The sequence below is a fragment of the Pinus tabuliformis genome, chromosome 1_1 (genome assembly GCF_031772625.1).
Source record: "Pinus tabuliformis cultivar Carrire ecotype Pingquan chromosome 1_1, CPIR1, whole genome shotgun sequence".
Taxonomy (NCBI): Eukaryota; Viridiplantae; Streptophyta; class Pinopsida; order Pinales; family Pinaceae; genus Pinus; species Pinus tabuliformis.
The window spans coordinates 583379184-583400911 of NC_142297.1; the positions used below are offsets into that span (position 1 = coordinate 583379184).

Genomic DNA, 21728 nt, shown 5'->3' on the forward strand with positions numbered 1-21728 from the left:
GTTGGAGGGTCTCTAGGGTGTCAGAATTTCTCCAAAGTGAGGAGAAAAATTATCTCAGGTGTTTTCTCAGAAGTTTCTCTATGTTCTGCAGAATCATTCCTTGTAAAGAGATTGTTGTTGAAGATTAATAAATAAATCCTCATCTGCTGCACCAGTTTTCCCGCATTGGGTTTTTCTGGGGACAATTGTCCAAAAATAATTGTGTTGATGTGATTGATTCTTGTGATTGTATTTCTCTATTCTTTTCTCTATGCTAGTATGTGACAACTACAGTATAATTTATTTTGATGTTTATTGAAAGGTTTTGTAAATAACTTATTGAGGAAAATAAATAGGAGAAATAAATTAGTTACTGCAGTGGAATTTCGTGTTTGGAATTTTCACAAACTTGGGTCAGAGAGGTTAAAGAACACAAGATATCCAAAGCCCAGAAAAGGCTTCAGGAGAAAACAGATGGCTCAATTAAGCTAATTGATCAATAATTAAATATTTCCTAAGTCTCACTTAGGAAAATTGATTAATTAACATTAATTAATTGAGAAAGGTGAGAATTCTCTAGAAACTCACATGGATCGAGTTAGAGATGATCTTACCCATTGATGGGGATCTAATCATAGTTGTTGGTTCACCAACGAGAGATTATAAGAGCAACTCGATGGAGATGGAGAAGACACACTTGAGAGGTCGAGTTCCTTGGCAGGTTGAGCAATCTAGCTCCAACAACAAAGAAGAGAAGAAGAGTTCAAGCCAGAAGGGACGCAACGACTAAGAGGTAGCAGAATACGAAATTCTAGAGGAAGTTTCCAGTTCCAAAGAGACAACAACAAGAGGTAGAGTTATTCCACAGAGAGTTTGCACAAGGACTGCACAGGCAACTTCAGTGAGCAGTTCAATTTAGCTGAGGAGGAGGTCGATTCAGGTTCCAGAGGCCGGTATAGTTTTCCAGAGGGATAGAGAGTCACTTCTAGCAGCAGCAGCAGGCAAGATGGCTTGATCAAAGGTAGTTTCGAGCCATACGTGTGCGGGTTTGCGCAAGCACTGTGCAGAGGGCCTGCGCAAGCACTGTGTAGAGGGCTTGCGCAAGGGTTTGGATGGCCAGTTTTTTTGAGGTTGTTTGTGTCGGCATTGCTCGTGGAGAGAGAGAAAATTCTCTCTAATTATTTTTGTACATTATCTTGCTGAGCATTCCCAAGTTTGGGCACCCAGATTGTACTCTGATATATATGTGATAGAGAATGAGAATGTATGTATTAATGAAATTGTGATATAATTACAAAGAGAATTTGATGTTGTTGCTAGGATTTGAACTTACCTACTAAATCATTACATGCTAATTCTTGCATGGGTAGCTGATGAAATCCATGGTTTACAATACTGGATTGAACTAGGGTAATGGATGGATGGTTAATGACAACCTTGTATGCTTGATGCACTTTAATGATACTTGATGCCAGGGTTGAACAATGAAAAGAGAAGTTGTATTGATAGTTAGGGATTGGTATTTAAACCTAAGAAGCAGAGGACATTTTTTGGGGCAATGCATAGTGATGTGAATGTATTGCAGAAGTTTGAATACTTAAGGTGGTGTTGATGTCTATGCTACAACTACGGTTTGAGAAGTGTTTGTTCTACAAGTTGAGATGATGACCAGTTAGAGCTTGGGTAGAGGCAAAATTGTTTATGACAGTTGGAATTGACAGCTAGGGTTTAATTGTTTCAACAGAAGAAGTTGTTGCTGCTGACGACTTTGTGCCAGTGTTACAGATTAACAAAAACCAACAAATTATTTTATTCATTTTATTCAACACAGGGGATCCAATATGAAAATATATGAAATGTGGTCTACTTGTTGAATAGGGTTGCAGGGTGGTGCAAAGCAGTAGAGTGGAGTCTCCTTCAAGTTGGAGCGTACGTTGGCCATTGGAGTGTTCTTCTAGTTGGAGCTGGTAAATAGTATGTTGCAACATCCTTCAAGTCAGAGCCTGTAAACTAGGACATTGGAACGTCCTTCTAGTTGTAGTTGGTAAACAAGGTGTTGGGGCATCCTTCAGGTCGGAACCTGTAAACTAGGGCGTTGGAGCGTCCTTCTAGTTCTAGATGAAAAACAGGGTGTTGGAGCATCCTTTCAGTTGGATTTGGTAAACTAGGGCGTGGGAGCATCATTTAGGTTGGAACCTATAAATCAAGGAGTTGGAGCCTCCTTCAATTGGAGCTGAAAAATATTGATGTAAATTATTGAAGACAAATATTAAGAAGCATTCATTGGCTTTTTTCCCCGGAAGTGTTTCAACCTAAAAATTTGTTTTCTATTGCACTGATGTGTGTGCATTGCCAAATGGTGTTAATGGCTGTTTATGTTTAACTAATGCTATTAATGTTTACTGCTCTGAAAATTCTAATTGAAGTAAGAAATATTGATTCACCCCCTCTTAATATTCCCAACAAGCACAACTATGATGAAGATCGAAATTGGTGTGGAAAAGCTACCATAAGTGTAGTAGAAGAAAGAGGAGAAAATATGAAGGAAATCATCACAGTTGTTAAATGTTTTGTGATACTAGAAGAAGAGATGAAAAAAAGGAAAGATGATGCTTTTGATGTTATAGATGTTGAAAGATATGTCCAATTAGTAGTAACTAAACCACAAGAAGATGCAGATAAAGAATATGAAAACGAATACAAAGAAATATTGAAGAAGAAGACCAAAGTAAAGTTGAAGCTAAAAAGGAAGAAAAAGTATCCAGAGTATAAAGTCTAGACCAAAAGGAAGAAAAATCTTGTATAACATAAAGCCAAGGACAAGCTAGACCAACATGTTGATTTTTGGTAGCATTGGATGTGCTCTAGCCATGAAAATTGGTGGAGAGGCTAAGGCACATGAGATCTCCAAGACCCGGAAATCGTTTGGGGAAATTCTACCCAGAGGGAGAGATATTAAAATAATTAATATTTTTAATGGGGTTCCTAAGAATAAACTTAGGAAAATTAAAATATTAATGTGTATTAATATAATATGGGTGAGAAAGTTCTAAATAACGAGGATCAAGCCAGATCTAATTTAGTTGTTGATTAGGGACTTAATCTCGACCATTGATTCGTCAACTGGAAAATTATAAGAGGAGGCTTGAGGGCCAGTTGGAGACACACCAAGTTAATCAGTCAATTCAATTTTCTGGGGCAGGGTTTGTTGAGAAATCGAGTTAGTGATCTATTGCAGTGAGGGCAGTTCGACAGAAGGTAGAGAATACACAGCAAAGAGGCAGAGAGAGTGCTGAAGAGACAACGCAAAGGCAGCCAGAGCTAACGGAGAACTAACACAGAGGCTTGGAGGGCCAGCGCTGAGGATGCAAGAGGCCGAGAAGCTGACGCAGAGGCTAGCAGAGCTGACGCTAGGCAGAAAGAGCTGCACTGTGGTGTTTCTGTGGCGCAGACTGAGAGCTATGAAGCAAACGTAGAGTCGTAGAGGGTGACGCAGTACCTAGAGGGTGATGCAGTTTTGGAAGGAAGCTTGGAGCAGCTTTCGTTGTCCAGCTAAGGAACAGTCGAAATCACTGTGGGGCCAATCATTCGGTTGCTGATCAGCCGAAATATTTGTCTCCGGAGCAAGGTACTTCTACCAAGGAAAATCTCTGAAGGGTGAGCCATTTCTGGCACCCTAGTTGTATTCAGAAAACTGCATAATAATAAAACCCTCATATCTGTTGCACCGATTTTCCCGCATTAAGTTTTTCCGAGGACAATTGTCCAAAAATAACGTTGGCCCTTGTGTTGTCTCAGTTATTTTAGTTGTTGACTTGTATATGTGTGAACACTACATTTGTGTTTATTTTGATATTTATATTAATAAATAACTTGTTAATCAAAAGAAAAAGTAGGAGATAATAAACTAGATAATGCAGTAGGGATTTCTGATGTGTCAGATTTAGAAATTTCCACATGGTATCAAAGCGATTGCAGATCATAGGAGGACTGAAAATATCAGCAGAAAATCTGAAATTTGTAGCAGAAGTAGTTGTCCCAAGAGATAGCGTTGTTCCAGAGTAGAAGCAGCAAAGAGAAGAAGTGACACAGAGCCTGCATCGGTATTTTGAGCTAAGGGAAGGGCCAGTGTAGAGACGGAAGGGGGGGAAATCAGGCCTACACAATGCCCAGTCATCTTTACCATCCATAGAGGATTGACGTTGTGGCCAGGAGGAGCTGATCCAACTCTCACTGTCATTGCACAGAGCCAGAAGGGCCCAGTTTCTTCAGTTGCTGGGGCTAAGGGCGCTGTGCAGATTGTGATTTGAGGAGCTAGTGGGACATTGTTTTTGTCGGTGCAGAACAGTGTCTAAGGAGACAGAACCAAGGTAGTGGGAATTACTACCTCAATGGATTTCTAGCCAAGAAATCTAGATCTGAGTTGCAGCAGGCAAAGGAGGATTGGAGAGGACTGATTCGACAGCTGGCCAGAGGATTTCTAGGAGGGAAATTAGGACAGGACTGATTCGACAGCTGGCCAGAGGATTTCTAGGAGGGAAATTAGGACTTAGAGGGAGTCCAGAAGAGGAGCTGAAATGGAAGTAAATGGATTGAGGGATTAGGAAAGGTTGGACGGCACTTCCAACTTTGTCATCTGGAAGGCCAGGATCCTGGCAGTCCTGGATCAACATCGCATCAAGGACTTTTCCTTGAAAGTAGTGTCTATCCCAGTTGACCCAGCTAAGAATGAGAAGTATGAGGATGTGATGGCGAGGGCGAAGTGCATGATCCTAGACGGGGTCAAAGATCATGTCATACCACATATTTCTGAGAAGAAAACAGCAAAGGAGATGTGGGACACCCTGACCACCTTATACCAAGGCTCTTCCATGCAGTGGAAGATGCTATTAGAGAATCAACTGAGGTCATATCAGATCTATTAGGGAGAGCAGATAGATCCATTCCTTCTCAAGTTGCAGGATATTCGCCACCAGCTTACTTCCGTGGGGTCTACACCTGATCCAGAGTTTATGATCAGGACTGCCCTGAATGCAGTCTCCGAGGAGTGGGGGACATTTGTCCAAAGTATTTTGAGCAGGGCTACTCTTCCCGGTTGGGAGGAAATGTGGGCAACTCTTCGACAGGAAGAGATCAGGAGGATTACTAAGGTGGGGAGTAGTGGTAAGGGAGTTCGAGTCAAGAAAGAGAAGGAGGAGGATGCTACTCTAGCATTTGCGGGACAACAAGGGAAGAGGAAGAAGAAGGATATCTCCAAGGTCAAGTGCTTCAATTATGGGGAGCTGGGTCATTATGCATCCCATTGTCCCAAGAAGAAAAGCAAGGGAGAAGCTTCCGATTCAAAGGTAGCTCCAACTAAGGCGAAGAAAGAGGTCGAGACTGATGACGATTGTGCCATGAGTGCTCATGCACCTCTAGAGAAGAGGTGGGGTGACATCGAGTTGTAGTCAAGAGGACTGCATGCTACAGACAGGATCCTTGAGGTGCCCAAACTCTTGGATCACATACGGCTACGGGAGCCCTTAACGACAATAGCATGATAACAGGGGTTGAGTGGAGCAAAGTGTGATGGAGCAAAAAGGGAGGGCTAGAGTGCAGAAATCTGAGGCAACACAGTAGAGGTTGCGGCAGTGTGAGAGGCACAGAGGGGTTTGCAGCAGCGCAGTGGCAGCAGAGGGAGCACAGGATAATAGCTGAGGTAGCTTCAGCATCACGGACTTCCAGTCTGACTAGGATGTCAGTATTTGGGAGAAGATCATTTACTTACTTCTCGGTAACTGAGTTGCAGTGGAACAGCTAGTAGTGGCAGTGCTATGGGTATCATGATCCAGCATGTTAAGAGGGAGCTGCAGTACAGATGTAGCAGTGGCAGTGGTAGTGTCATGGGCAGCAGTATAGGAAGCAACAGTGCAGGGGATGTGAGGTAGCAAGCCAAGCATCAACACAAGTACTGGTGTAGAGGATCAATGTGATGTTTCCATGGTGAAGCTTACTAGAGCACATTCCTTGCTAAGAGGGAGTATTGATTTTTGGTAGCATCGGATGTGCTCTAGAAATGAAAATTGGTGGAGAGGCTAAGGCACATGAAATCTACAAGACCGAGAAATCGTTTGGGGAAATTCCACCGAGATTGAGAGATATTAAAATAATTAATATTTTTAATGGGGTTCCTAAGTATAAACTTAGGAAAATTAAAATATTAATGTGTATTAATATAATATGGGTGAGAAAGTTTTAAATAATGAGGATCAAGACAGATCTAATCTTAGCCGTTGATTAGGGACTTAATCTCGATCATTGATTCGTCAATAGGAAAAGTATAAGAGGAGGCTTGAGGGTCAGTTGGAGACACACCAAGTTGAGTAGTCAATTCAATTTTTTGGGGCAGGGTTTGCTGAGAAATCGAGTTAGTGATATGTTGCAGCGAGGGGAAGTTCGGCAGAAGGCCGAGAATACATAGCAGAGAGGTAGAGAGAGTGTCCAAGAGACAATGCAAAGGAAACCTCGATTGACGCAGAGGCAGCTAGAGCTAACGCAGAACTGACGCAGAGGCTTGGAGGGTCAGCGCTGAGGACACAGGAGGCCGAGAAGTTGATGCAAGCAAATGCAGAGCTGACGCTAGGCAGAAAGTGCTGCGTTGTGGTGTTTCTGTGGGGCAGACTGAGAGCTATGAAGCAGATGTAGAGCCGTAGAGGGTGACGCAATCCCTGGAGGGTGATGCAGTTCCAAAAGGAATCTTGGAGCATCTTTCGCTATCTAGCTGAGGAACAGTCGAAGTCACAGTGGGGCCAGTTATCCAGTTGCTGATCAGCTGGAATATCTGTCTCCGAAGTGGGGTACTTCTACCAAGGAAAATCTCTGAAGGGTGAGCCATTTTTGGCACCCTAGTTATATTAAGAAAACTACATAATAATAAAACCTTCATATCTGCTACACCAGTTTTCTCGCATTAGGTTTTTACGGGGACAATTGTTTATGTGTGAAGGCTGCATTTGTGTTTATTTCGATATTTATATTAATATATAACTTGTTAATCAAAAGAACAAGTAGGAGATAATAAACTAGATAATGCAATAGGTATTTCTGATGTGTTAGATTTTGAAATTTCCACACAACATGCAAAACAAGTTTTTGACTTGATCTCAAGCATTTTAAGCCTTATCGGTACTTAGAACAGCAAGTATTCATATCATGATTGTAAGTCCATATATGCATTGTTGAATGCTTAGTTTAATAGTCATCGTTAAGGGGGATTAGATATCATTTTGGGATTCAACTTCGTTAAGTAAGTCATTCACGTATGACCATTTCCATGAGAGGTAGTCGTAACTGACTAATTTCTCATGATTTTTGAATAGTTCACTTAGCACTCATTGCATCGGGTGATGCTCACAGGGGTGAAGAAGTGGGATTGAAACTAGTGAAATGAATCACATAGCATCAATCATCACTTCCGGGGCTTGCACCCGGTAACCAGGACTTCCCAGGAGGTCACCCATCCCAGAACTCCTCTGGCTCAAGCGCGCTTAACTGTGGAGTTTTCCCCACAATCAAGCCCACTTAGCTTGCTACCCCATTTGCAAAACCTTAGCAAGTATTGTGCCTCATGAACCATTCAAGTAGAGATCCCTTGACTCTTTTTGAAAACTGCGTTAAGTAAGTCATTCACGTATGACCATTTCCATGAGAGGTAGTCGTAACTGACTAATTTCTCATGATTTTTGAATAGTTCACTTAGCACTCATTGCATCGGGTGATGCTCACAGGGGTGAAGAAGTGGGATTGAAACTAGTGAAATGAATCACATAGCATCAATCATCACTTCCGGGGCTTGCACCCGGTAACCAGGACTTCCCAGGAGGTCACCCATCCCAAAACTCCATCCCAGTAAGGGGGATTGTTAGATATAATTACTCCCAATTTATAGTAGTTTGCATATGTTGCATGTAGAGTCTAGATTTATGAAAGAAATTACAATGCATGTAAGAGCTAAAATTAGTGTGGATATTATAAGCATACTAAGATCCTTCTAAATAATATCTCTACAAGATTTTGTATCTATTCATTCTTTTATTCTCAAGTAATTCAATACAATTGGAATTCTTGAGCTGCAGCGCTCTTGTGTACATCTCCATCTCTCACTCTAAGACCAAAACGTTGAGCTTTCCTCACAGCTTGTCCCTATTGTTCCCCCACATCCCATGTGAAGCATTGGCTTCCATCCTACAGCTTGAGACTCAAAATGTATTTGGGATTCAACTGTGTCAATCCACCGAAGGGACTGACTAGGTTAAAGACATTCACGTTGAAGAGAGCTTGAAGTCCAGTATAACCTTTGAGGCTTTCATGGCCCCTCATGGCTCAAAATTTCAAAGCAAGTCCTCTCAAAGGTTGTTGGTCTCATACTACATTCGTGTGAAGCAACTTCAGACGACCAAGAGACTGTTCAATTAGGGTGTCATGGTAGTGCGATATTACTTGAGGAACTTTATAACTATACTGATAAATGTTCTGCCTTGAATATTGTTTGTGAATGCAATATTAGACATGTATTCTCATCTATCTATGATGTGAAAATCCCACCTGTGTTCCAGAAACTTTTAACCTTTAATTGTTGTAAGCAAATACATCATCCTCGGATATATATAAGAAGAAAAGTTTCAGAAGATAAAACATGGTTAACAACTTAACATAGAGGTTGGCTCTTGACTTCTGATCCTATTTCAAACATTTGGATGCACTTCTTCCTCTCTTCACAAATAGTTAATTTCATAGACTAATTATGTAACATTTTCTTGTGTCTACTTTTAAAACTAAAACAAACTTTCTAAACATATTGTAACTCGCAAATCTTATTCTTTCATGTTAAACTCTTAATAAAATAAATAGAAATTATAGTTTCCAACAAGTATTTCAATTTAATATCTACCTTCCGATGTAGGGCTTCACGAGCACCTCCAGGGTACAAAAGAATAAAGGAGTTGGATGATAAAAGCCTCAGTAAATTCTTTCCTGAAACGGGCACTGCACCATGTAATCTTAATAGATCAAATGCATGTGGTTCTTGCAACACTTCTTCCATAAAGTCACCCATCGCCACTGGGTGTGCTATTCCACGAACCAATATATTCTGTTGCTTAAACAACTCTGAAACAAAGACACCAGTCTCAAATCCGAACAACAAGTGTATTCCTACAAACAAAACAGGTCCTTCTTGGGGAAGTCCCGAAAGTCCTTTAACAATTTTCCCATGTTGATTTGTAGAAAACATAACTGGGCTGGTTAGCATTCTCATTATCCTGTATCCAAAAAGAATAGATATAATATTAATCAAGGCATTAACAACATTTTTTTTCTCAATGAGAAAGTCTAATACCTAGACAACTCCAAATTGGCATGTTCTGCCAATGTACATTGCCAACTTCTTACTTATTTCATATCAGAGGAGGTCATCCAAAATTTTCAAATAGGAAGTTTGAGAAACTGACAGAAGAAATGGCACCGTGTATTCTAGACAAGTAAAACAAAGCATAATCTAGAAAAAACTGAACAAATTAGAGTCTACAAGAGGAATGCATTTCTGAAATCCTTAAGGGTCTGTGCTAGGAAGTTTACCCCATTTTTTTATAGCTTTTTTCCCATTCTTCTCGAGTTGGAGGTACAAAATCAGAAATACAATCATGTGCTCGCGAGTGGCGGTAAAACGAAACGCCCTTAATTATTGTTGATAAAGAAATGTCTTCTTCCTACATTCAAACTTTGGCACAAGCTTGAAAATTGCATCAAGTCATTCAGGAATGGAACCTTTGTTAAAAATGCATACTACAGTACCATTGGATAAATGAGAAAATTTAACTTACCAATAAAAGAGTATGACCACTGTCTTTGAAATACCGGATCTTGCAGTTTTTCAAAACACTTTTGAGCCGAAGTGCCTCCTCCCTGCTTGGCAGAAACTCATCCTTCCCACTAAATGGCATTGAAAGAGAACCATGAATAAGTAGTAGAGATCTACTTCCTAAAACATTATGATCACAAAGAGGCAAGGGCATATCTGAAATTATATAAGAAAAATTATAAAATTATGCATTTTACATTCAAATCATAAAAGTGATGAAATGCACTAAGATTAAATCATCTTTAATAGTATATCTTCAAAATGGTACTACTGGTACTTATCAACAAAACCAAACTGTAGCATATCAAGTTGAAGGAAACTCATTCTATATGGCTTATCTCTTATTTTCCTATTTAATCATAACATAAAAGGTGCTAGGGTATTTTTCTACTTTTGCAAAACACTTTGATGACAAAATCTGGAATATTAAGAATGCAGGTGTAAGTCTATACCAGATTTTTATTACTCAGCTGGTGCACCCTCTTATTTTCAACAAAGCAAGTTCCCTCTCCATCCATCACTCAACCCCATTCACCCAATATAAAGAGGCACCTGTACTCTTTCTTTCAACCTCCATTGGTTCTCCAAATTCAATTTTTTGAGTAGCAAGCCCAAACTCTTCAAGCCCTACTTCTCAGCTCTATTGCTTCATTTTCTCAGCACTCCATCATCATAAAGTCATATACTAAGGGTGCTGATTACTAGATCTAACACTCTATTTTGCTGGCTGTTGAGGCCTGGTGTCTGACAAAAAAAATACATGCAAACTGCTTGACAAATTACTTGTGTGTTTCCAGTACAAGTGTGTGTGTGTGTTTTTTTTATTTTATGCCTTGTATGCTAGTTACATACTCATAACTGAGAGTAACAGTGTCTTAATAGATATCTGGAAAACAAATTTTATTAGCATAAGGATTTTATTCTCAACTAGGGTTTATGATTTTGCAAATCTGAGCTTTTGCTGAGATTGTCTGACAAATGTTTGACAAAATATCTCAACAACCATTGTTATCAGCACAACAGTATTGATTCAAATGATTGAACAATGGTTCTAAATACAAATTAAAGCTGGGAAAGTTCATTGAATGCCTTGGAAACCAATGTTTATCAGCGCAAGGCTTCACTCTAAATCTGGGTTATTATATTTCCAAATCTGATTTAGATTGCACACTAAGAGTTTGTGAAAATCTGTGTGTGGACTTTCCCCTGTTTTCAAATCAGTATTAAAATATCATATTGTTCTGATGATGCTTGAGAAATATATGAAATATGCTAACTGTTTGTAGAAAGTTATGAATGAAAGAAGTGATTTGTTCTTAAAATACAGAAAACTTATTTGGGAGGCTGTATTATTTTATTCTATATTTTCCTAATTATGTATATCCATTGCACCAACAACTGAGCTATTGTGTTCCGTGTCTTCTAGTGCTTCCAAGCGTTAATTCCAAAATATTACAAGAAGGATATGCATGTAAAAGGTTGTTATTAGATCATTTGAAAAAAAGTGTGTAAGAATTTCTTCTAAGACTGCAAGTTACACATTAGTTGGATGTTTGAGGTGTGAAATTTCCTGAATCTAACACATGAGAAACCCCTATTGCAATTACTGGTTTACAATCTCCTACTTGTTCTTTGCATTAACAAGTTATTTAATTGCATAAACATCGATGTAAACACTATTGCAGCCTAATATACAGATCATGAACTGAAATACACTGAGACAACAACACAAGAGACACCGTTATTTTTGGACAATCGTCCCTGGAAAAACCCAATTCAGGAACACCGGTGCAGCATATAGAGGGTTTGTATTATTAAGCAGATTACGTGAATACAACTAGGGTGCCAATAATGGCTCACCCAACAGAGAATATCCTTGGCAGTAGTACCTCTATCCGGAGACAGATATTCCGGCAAATCAGAAAACGAATGATCAAACCCCACAGTGACTCCCGTTGTTCCCTATGTTGGACAGTGAAAGCTGCTCCAAGCACTACTTTGGAATTGCGTCACTCCTCCAGAGATGTGTCACCTCGACAGTGAGCCTCCTTGCTCAGAAATTTGATTTTGTTGATCTACTCCCAGTCTGTCCCACAGAATCTCCCCAATGTTGCCTCTGTGGCCCATCGTCAGCCTCTACAGCTTCGGCGTCACTTGCGTCAACCCTTTGTGTCCTATGCGTCCGCCCTTTTAGGGCCTGCGCTGTCTCTCCTGGCACTTTGTTGCCTCTCTACTATGTATTCTTCAGCCTCGGATGAAAATCCCTTGTTGAACTGCCCCTCGCTATAACTCTGATCACTAATTTGATTTCCTCAGCAAACCTCGCCCCAGAAAATTGAATTCTTTGATCACTTGGTGTGTCTCCAACTGATCCTCAAGCATCCTCTTATACTTTTTATCCATGTTACTTGGGAGCGGGAGCGGGAGCGACCATTTTCAGAAGCTCCTGATTTGGGAGCGAATCCCGGAGCGATTTTTTAAAAATATATATATTTTTTATATTTTTTAATTTTTGATACATATATGTCAACAAAAACATGTAGAATGATGAATTAGATATAAAAAACATAAAAAAGCATAGATTGAACCATATGACAACAATCATCTAGAAGTTATAATCTTCATCAACCACGTCCGCAAGTTAGTAACATAGTAACATACAACATATTGAGTCTCATGATTCATCAATCTTAAAGTTTCAAGCTTTCAAAATTCAATATATAACATTTATCATCATTGATCATCAAAGTTGTACTTGTAAGCTAAGTGTAACCATTACAACAAATAATATCTAACATGAAATGAAATGTTATAAAATGAAATGAAATGAAACAACTTTCAACTTTCATGAAGCATCATATTCATAATTCATTACAAATGAGTTATAATTGCCAACTTCAAACTTAAATTGTCATATATTGTTTAAAAAAATATCATAATAAATATGAAAGAGTCAATAGTTATAAAAGCTACTAGAAACTAGAAAAGAGAAGTAAATCTATTATCTATTTCTTATGCTTGGGCCTCTTGCGACCATGAGAAATGTCTAATTTTTTAGTCTTGTTGCAAAATTAGGATCTTTGTCATTAATATCACCCTCCAAGCATTAATATCCAGAGGTATCTTTGTCGTTACCTTTGTATCTGTATAGGGATCTTTGTCATTAATATCACCCTCTAAGCATTAATATAAGATAGAAAAAGCATAGCATGTTAAGTCAAGATTTTGTTTGAGTGATGCGTACATTTTAGAAGGGTCATGATAGAGGAGTTCGACAACTAATGTCACTAACATCAAGGTACATAGAGGGATTGGTACTCTTGATTAAATACGAGTTCCATACCCTAATACATGACAAAATTCAATGGAAACATTGCAATCCCCCAATCCTGAAATCCTGAAAAACTGATAAGTCTGCTGGGTTTTGAATGAAATCTAAAATTCTATTTTCTCCATATGAAATCCAATGAGGACGAAACCACTCTCAAACATACTGAGTCATTTCATGATAATGTTAAAAATTTAAGTAAAAGGATGAAAATGAAAATTAAAGAAAATGTCACTTTTACTTTAAGAATTTAACATTACCATGAATAGCATATCAATACTAGGGCCTAGACTTGATCATTAAGCTGCCCCACTCAAAAACTATTTGTTTCTTTCAAAAAAAATTGCATTTCGAACATTACTACAAAAAAAAAAATGCAAAAAAGGCAAAACGCTCCCGAAAAGGCAGGGAGCGAAATTTTTTTAGGGAGCACGCTTCCGATCCACTCCCGAGTCGCTCCCGCCCGGAGCGCAGATTGGGAGCGGGAGCGAGGGGGGGGGCGCTCCCCCGCAACTATGCTTTTTATGTTGATGAATCAACGACCGAGATTAAGTCCCTAATCAACGGCTAAGATTAGAACTGGCTTGATCCTCGTCACTTAGAACTTTCTCACCTATATTTTATTAATACACATTAATATTTTTATTTTCCTAAGTTTAGACTTGGGAACTCATTAAAAATATTAATTATTTTAATAACTCTTCATCCTTGTGGAATTTCTCCAAACGATTTCTGGGTCTTGGAGATCTCATGTGCCTTAGCCTCTCCACCAAATGTCATGGCTAGAGCACATATTATGCTACCCAAAATCAACACTCCCTCTTAGCGAGGAGTGTGCTCTAGCAATACTTCCTCATCGAAGCATTACTTTGATCCTCTGCATCAGTCCTCTGTGCTGCTGATTCTTGGCCTGATGCCCTTCATCGACTACATTGTTGCTTCCTGTACTGTTGCCCATGACACTACCACTGCCACTGCTACATCTGTACTGCAACTCCCTCTCAACATGCTGCCCATAGCACTGCCACTGCTAACTGCTGCACTGCAACTCAATTACCGAGAAGTAAGTAACTGACTTTACCCAAAAACTGACATCCTGGTCAGTATGGATGCCCCGTGATGCTGAAGCTACCTCTGCTGCTAATTTATTCTCACCCTCTGCTGTAACTGCTCTATGTGCCTCTCGCACTGCTACAACATCCACTGCGCTGCCACAGACTTTGCTACTCTAGCTCTGCCATTGTCGTTCCATCACACCTCGCTCACTCGTCATTTTGCTACTGTCGTTAAGGCTTCCCATAGCCATATGTGATCCAAGAGGTTGGGCACCTCAAGGATCCTACCCCTTGCATTTAGTCCTCTCGACTACAACTCTAGATCATCCCACCTCTTCTCTAGAGGCGCATGAGCACTCATGGCACAATCATCATCAGTCTCGACATCCTTCTTCGCCTTTGCTGGAGCAACCTTTGAATTGGAATCTTCTCCCTTGCCTTTATTACTGGGGCACTGAGAGGCATAATGTCCCAGCTCCCCACAGTTGAAGCACTTGACCTTGGAGATGTCTTTCTTGTTCCTCTTTTGTATCCCTTGTTGTCCCGCTGATGCGAGAGCTGCATCCTCCTCCTCCTCCTTCTTGATTTCAATCTCCCTTACTGCTACTCCCCGCCTTGGTCAATCTCCTGAGATCTTCTTGTCGAAGAGCTGCCAACATCTCCTCCCAACTGAGGAGAGTCACTCTGCCCAAAATGCTTTGGACAAACGTCTCCCAGTCCTCAGTGACTACATTCAGGGTAGTCCTGACCATGAACTCTAGATCTGGTGTAGACCCCACGAAAGTAAGCTGGTCGCAAATCCCTTGCAACCTGAGAAGGAATGGATCTATCTCCTCTCCTTTCTTCATTTGATATTGCCTCAGATGATTCTCCAACAACATCTTCTACTGCACGGAAGAGCCCTAGAGGTCAGTGTCTGTCGCATCTCCCTTGTTGTGTTCTTCTCAGCAATATGTGTTATTACATGATCCTTGACCCCATCTAGGATCATGCATTTTGCCATTGCCCAGGCCTCCTTATACTTCTTGGCTGCATCAGCGTAACCAGGAGATCTACTACTTTCAAGGCATAGTCCTTCATGCGATGTTTATCTAGGATTGCCAGGATCCTAGCCTTCCGGATGACAAAATTGGAAGCCCCATCCAATCTGTCCTAATCCCTCAATCCGTTCACTACCACCTCTGCTCCTCTTCTCTAGACTCCCTCTGAGTCCTGATTTCCCTCTCAGAAATCCTCCGGCCAACTGTTGAATCACTCTTCTCCAATCCTCCTTTGCCGATGCAACCCGGATCTATATTTCTTGGCTAGAAATCTGTTGAGGTAGTGCTTCCCTCTACCTTGGTTCAGTCTCCTTAGACACTATTATGCACCAACAGAAATATCGTCCCACGAGCTCCTCAAATCAAAATCTACACAACTCCCTTAGCCCCCGCAACTCGAAGAATCTGAGCCCTTCAGGCTTTGCGCAATCTCTTCGTGGGTTGAATATGCTCCTCCAGGCCAACTGCGTCAATCCTTCCTGGCTCAAAAAGATGACGTGGCACTCCATGACCCTGATTTGCCCTCCTCTGCCTCTGCGCTGGCCCTGATGGCTGACGCAGCTATTGCATGGGCTCCTCCCAACTACTGTGTTTCCTTCTCCTGCCTCAGAATGATGATGTAGGCACTCGTGAGCCTCTGCATCACCTCTCCTACACTGCTTTACTCCTCCGTCTGCCTCTTCGGCTTTGGAACAACGCTGTCTCTCAGAACAACTGCTTTTCTACTACAAATTCTCGGATTTCTCGGCTGGTGTCTTCAGTCGCCTATGATCTACAATCCCTCTGATACCATGTGAAAAATCCTGAATCTAACACATCAGAAACCCATATTGCAATTACTGGTTTACAATCTCCTACTTGGTCTTTCCATTAACAAGATATTTAATTGCATAAACATCAATGTAAACACTATTGCAGCCTACACAAATATACAGATCATGAACTGAAATTCACTGGGACAATAACACAAGGTACACTGTTATTTTCGGACAATCGTCCCCTGAAAAACCCAATTCGGGAAAACTAGTGCAGCATATAGAAGGTTTGTATTATTAAATAGATTTCGTGAATACAACAGGGTGCCAGAAATGGCCCACCCAACAAAGAATAGCCTCGGCAGTAGTACCTCTATCCGGAGACAGATATTTCGGAAAATCAGCAAATGGATGATCAAACCCCACAGCGACTTCGACTATTCCCTATGCTGGACAGCGAAAGCTACTCCAAGCACTTCTCTAAAACTGCGTCACTCCTCTAGGAGCTGTGTCACCCCGACAATGAGCCTCCTTGCTCAGAAATTTGATTCTGCTAATCTACTCCCAGTCTGCCCCACAGAATCTCCCCAGCGCTGCCTCTAAGTCCTAGCGTCAGCCTCTACAGCTTCTATGTCACCTCCATTAGCCCTCTACGTCCTCTGCGTCAGACCTTCTAAGGCCCGTGTTGTCTCTCCCAGCACTTCACTGCCTCTCTACTATGTATTCTTCAGCCTCAAATGAAAATCCCTTGTTGAACTGCCCCTCACTGCAACTCTGATCACTAACTCGATTTCCTCAGCAAACCTCGCCCCAGAAAATCGAATTCTTTAATCACTTGGTGTGTCTCCAACTGACCCTCAAGCCTCCTCTTATACTTTTCTTGTTGATGAATCAACGGCCGAGATTAAGTCCCTAATCAATGACTAAGATTAGAACTGGCTTGATCCTCGTCACTTAGAACTTTCTCACCCATATTTTATTAATACACATTAATATTTTTATTTTCCTAAGTTTAGACTTAGGAACTCATTAAAAATATTAATTATTTTAATAACTCTTCATCCATGTGGAATTTCTCCAAACTATTTATGGGTCTTGGATATCTCATGTGCCTTAGCCTCTCCACCAAATTTCATGGCTAGAGCACATCCGATGCTACCCAAAATTAACATGAGGATTGGCTAGAACTTGAAATTTAAGCTGGAAACTTTATAAATAGTGCTCTTCCTCTCATAAATCATTGCATGCTCTCTTGCAATCCCCCGTGATGGTAAATTCCCACCTCAGGTAGCACTTTAAAGATTGATGAAGTTACATTATATAAGTAGACATTTCAATGAATGGTTTTATGACCTTTAAATGTTGTATCTCGCAACATATTCATGGAATTTGCTTAGCACTTGAACTGTTGTTATTCCCCCCTTATAATAGCTGGAAGTTTCAAAATCGGTGTGCTTCTTTATTTCTTATCGTTTAACCCAGAGATCGAGAATTCTATTTGCATTTCAAAGTTTTTCAACTCTGAATTGCAAAGAAGCAAGCTTGGCACTGGAACTAACAAAGTTCGTTCTAGCAAGTTAAACACTCTAGAAAACTTGGAATATGTAGATCTCCATTCAGATACAAGAATATATGTTAAAATGTATGAATAAGAATGATCATACAATTGAGAGTGAGGGCTTGCTTATATACCAAGCAGGTATCTCTTTATGAACGGTCATGTCTCCTTAGACATGTCTCTTTGTTTAACTAAATATTGTTTATTTACATATTATTATGTTTATTATTTATTATCTATATTTATTACTTTTACATAAATTATATTCATAACACTTCCTTCCTCTTCAAAAAGCTTTGTCCTCAAAGCTTGTTGATAAAAAGGCTTGATCTCTTTTTCTGTTTCGAATGTCTTCTCATCTCAGAACTGTCATATTCATTGATACAAGTTGATATGATCCTTGGAGTGATATATAAAATTGTCGCATGGAGAAAGGATCTGACCATCCTAAATTAATCTTTTGTGGAATCTTTCAAATACTAGAAACTTGTGTTGAATCGTCACCACTGCACTAAATTGTGTGCACTTTAGTATCCTTTTGAACATAAGTTTGTTGTTTTTGTTTTGAGAGATACAGATATGCAGACTAATTGGAATGATTGCTTTTGTAATTCGGATGTAGATAAGGAGTTTGTCTTTCCCTTATCATGTGTGAGGAAAGATTCAGATTTACTTCAGGTTTTGATGTCGTCGAGTTGGTTACAAAATCTTCACCTGGGTTTTTCATCGTTGGAATTGAAACTTTTGAGTACGTCCTTACTTCAGTTGGGTTTGAATTTGTCTGCATTGTGAGATTAATGGGATTTATGCTTGTTTCCTTTTCTTTGACTTGGACTGTTACATCTAAAGACTTTGATACTTCTTTCGTGAGTAATTCTTCTAACTTGATTTTTAATGATTTCTTATCATCCTTAAGTTTTTTAATTTGAGTGAGTAGACTATGATTATGGTTTCTCAGACGTAAGGGTTCTTTGGTTTTTGATTCATCAACCTTATTTTCAATGTCTTGACTTTTAAGCTTTTCATCTTTTAGATCTCTAATTTGTTCCAATAACCTTTGATTCAAGTCTTTTAAATGCAAATTTTCTTCTTCATTCTCTGATAGAATCTCGTTGAATTTCTTCTTGACACATCCCTTTTCTTCTTCTAATTTTTTCTTTCTTTCCTTGGACTTCTTAAACTTCACAAACAATTTTTGGCTATGGTCCCTTAGACACAAAGTTTCCTCGTCATATTCTGTTAATTTTTGTTCTAGTTTTGCAAGTTTTTCCTCTTTTTTTGTCATTTGCATCAGTGCATCATCTTGACATTCTTCCACATTAAATAATTTTCCACATGTTGGAAAACATAATTCGCAATTTTTATGAATCCATGGATATTTTGTTGAAGAATCTAGGGATTGACATAATTAAGTTGATTCTTCTTAAACATGATAACAATTTGTGAAGTGTTTTACAATTTGTCTTAGCTTGATCTTCTTTGCATTATTAGAGTGTGTGTTTACTTCATCAAACTGCTAACAAAAACAAAAGAGACAAGAACACAAATGATTGGCTTTCTGCCAGGGCCAAAACCTCTCCCTCTTGGAGAGGAAAACCCATGCGTAAATTCTTCTTATATAGATTTCATTGACAAATACCAAGACCATGACCCTTGACACACTCTGCCCCTCCAAGACCAAGATATCAATCCTTCCTTCTGTTGCTGCTGAGATCATCATGATTGCTGCACCAGTCAAGCTATCAGTGTTGCATCGCTAAGATTTTCACTCGTTGCTTCTTCATCATGTCACTATGACTTTCAATATCAAGGACATCACTGAGATTAGATCCTAAGTGTACATGTGCCATAATGAAATCTTTTTACAATCATGTGCAGTGATAGTCCTTTCTTATTATGATAAGACTGCTTCTTCTAACTATGCCGAGATTATGATATTGCTTCTTCTCATCATGAAGATACTGCTACTTCTCATCTACACCAGGATTGTGATAGTCATAAGGAATATGTTTGTTTTTTCATCGAGACTAAGATCTCCTTGGATCGAGGCCTACTCTGTTGTAATGCCAAGACTATTATGTTCCTTCACTATCACTGTCACCATTGATACTATGTCTCACCTGTTGATTTGGGGTAGCATTGAATGCGCTCTAGCCACAAAAATTAGTGGAGAGGCTATAGCACATGAGATCTCCAAGACCCAGAAATGGTTTGGGCAAAATCTAACCAGTTTGGGAGATATTAAAATAATCAATATTTTTAATGGAGTTCCTAAGTCTAAACTTAGGAAAAATAAAATATTAATGTGAATTAAAATAAAACTGAGTTAGAATGGTCCAAACGTCATGGATCAAGCCAAATCTAATCTTAGCTATTGATTAGAGATTTAATCTCAACCGTTGATGGACCAATGAGAAAAATATAAGAGGAGGCTTGAGGGTCAGTTGGACAACACACCAAGAGAGATCAAGAACTCGATTTCTTGGGGCAAGGTTTGGTGAGGAAATTGACTGAGTGATCAGAGTTGCAAGTGAGGGGTAGTGAATACATAGCAGAGAGGCAAAGTTAGTACCAGGAGCATCAGTGCAGAAGCTGGGAGAGGGTTGACATAGAGGCAGCTAGAGGCCACGCAAAGGCAGCTAGAGGCCACACAGAGGCAGCCAGGAGTTGTGCAGCGCCTAAGGAGGGCCAGCGTGGGAGATGTAGAGGCTCTAGAGGCTGACGCTGGGTCAGATAGGCTAACGCTGGGCCAAAGAGGCTGACGCAGACCCTAGAGGCAGCGCTTAGATATTTCGTGGGACAAATTGGAGCTGGAGACCTGGTTAGGGTGACGCAGAGCAGCAGAAAGTTGTATTGTTGATGTGGGATCGTTCATCCAGTGATTTAGCCAGAATATCTGTCTCCGACTGAGAGGTACCACTGGCGAGGGCATTCTCTGTTGGGTGAGCCATTTCTGGCACCCTCGTTGTATTATGAAACTGCATAATAATATAACCCTCTGTATAGCTGCACCAGTTTTCCTACATTGGGTTTTTCAGGGGACATTAGACCAAAAATAACGATGTCACTTGTGTGCTTGTTTCTTTCAGTTTATGATCTGTATGTGTTGATACTGTACATATATTTATTTTCAGTATTTACATGGTAAATAACTTGTTAAGTAACTGAACAAATAGGAAGAAATAAATTAGACAGTACAAGAAGAATTTCTAACGGATAGACTTAGAAATTCCAACATGGTATCAAAGGCAGGTTGCAAATCACAAGATAACTGAAGGAATCAGCCAAGCAGAGCAGCAGCAGTAGAAACCATTGTCCTGAGTGACAGAAATTGTTCCTAGCAAAAAACAGTAAGGAAGGGGTGACGCAAAGAGCCTGCATCATCAGTTCGAGCCAGAAGGAGGATCAACGCTGAGGCAGAGAGGAGAAGACCTGACCTATGCAGTGCCCGGTCATCTTTCTTAGTCAGGAAGGATCGATGCTGTGGTCAGGAGGTGCAGATTGTGCTAGTGTCGGGATTGCACAGAGCCTAGAGGCTCTAACCTTCAAACTACTGGGGTGTAGGAGGCTGTGGGTAAGTTGCAGAGTGAAGTTGGTGGGGTACTGTGGTTAGAACAATACCTAATAGGGCAAGACCAAGGAGGAGGGAGTTGCTGCCGAGGATTTCTAGCCAAGAAATCCGGATCAGTGGTGCAACTGCACAAATGATCGGAGTGGGGCATCTCGACATTGGCAGAGGGATTTCCAGAAGGGAAATTGAGGCTCGAAGGGAGTCAAACCGAGAACTTCCAGACGGGAAGTAGAGAGACTTGAAAGAGTCAAAAGAGTGGCGAAATGACAGTGAATGGGCTAAGAGATCAGGATAGACTAGACAAAGCTTCAAACTTCAAAGGCTGGAAGGCCATGATCTTGTCCATTATAGACAGGTATCGCATCAAACACTTCACCTTGAAAATGATAACGATCTTGGTTGACCCAGCTGAAAATCACAAGTACGGGGAGGCAATGGCCAGGGCAAAGTGCATCATCCTTGATGGTGTCAAGGATCATGTGGTGCCACATATTGCTGAGAAAGAAACAACAAATGAGATGTGCGAAGCCCTGAATAAATTATA

General features: G+C 40.2%; 1 protein-coding gene across 4 annotated transcripts in view; it reads right to left on the reverse strand.

The window, feature by feature from the left end:
• LOC149214593 (phytyl ester synthase 1, chloroplastic-like) overlaps nucleotides 1-21728 on the reverse strand; it is a 536108-nt gene that overhangs the window by 259454 nt on the left and 254926 nt on the right. For all 4 annotated transcript variants that reach the window (XM_089392337.1, XM_089392339.1, XM_089392336.1 and 1 more), the window contains exons 7-9: nucleotides 9840-9948; nucleotides 9595-9725; nucleotides 8909-9278 (exon numbers count right to left, since the gene is read on the reverse strand). In XM_089392337.1, the coding sequence (XP_089248463.1) occupies nucleotides 8909-9278; nucleotides 9595-9725; nucleotides 9840-9948 (610 nt within the window). The remainder of the gene's footprint in view (nucleotides 1-8908; nucleotides 9279-9594; nucleotides 9726-9839; nucleotides 9949-21728) is intronic.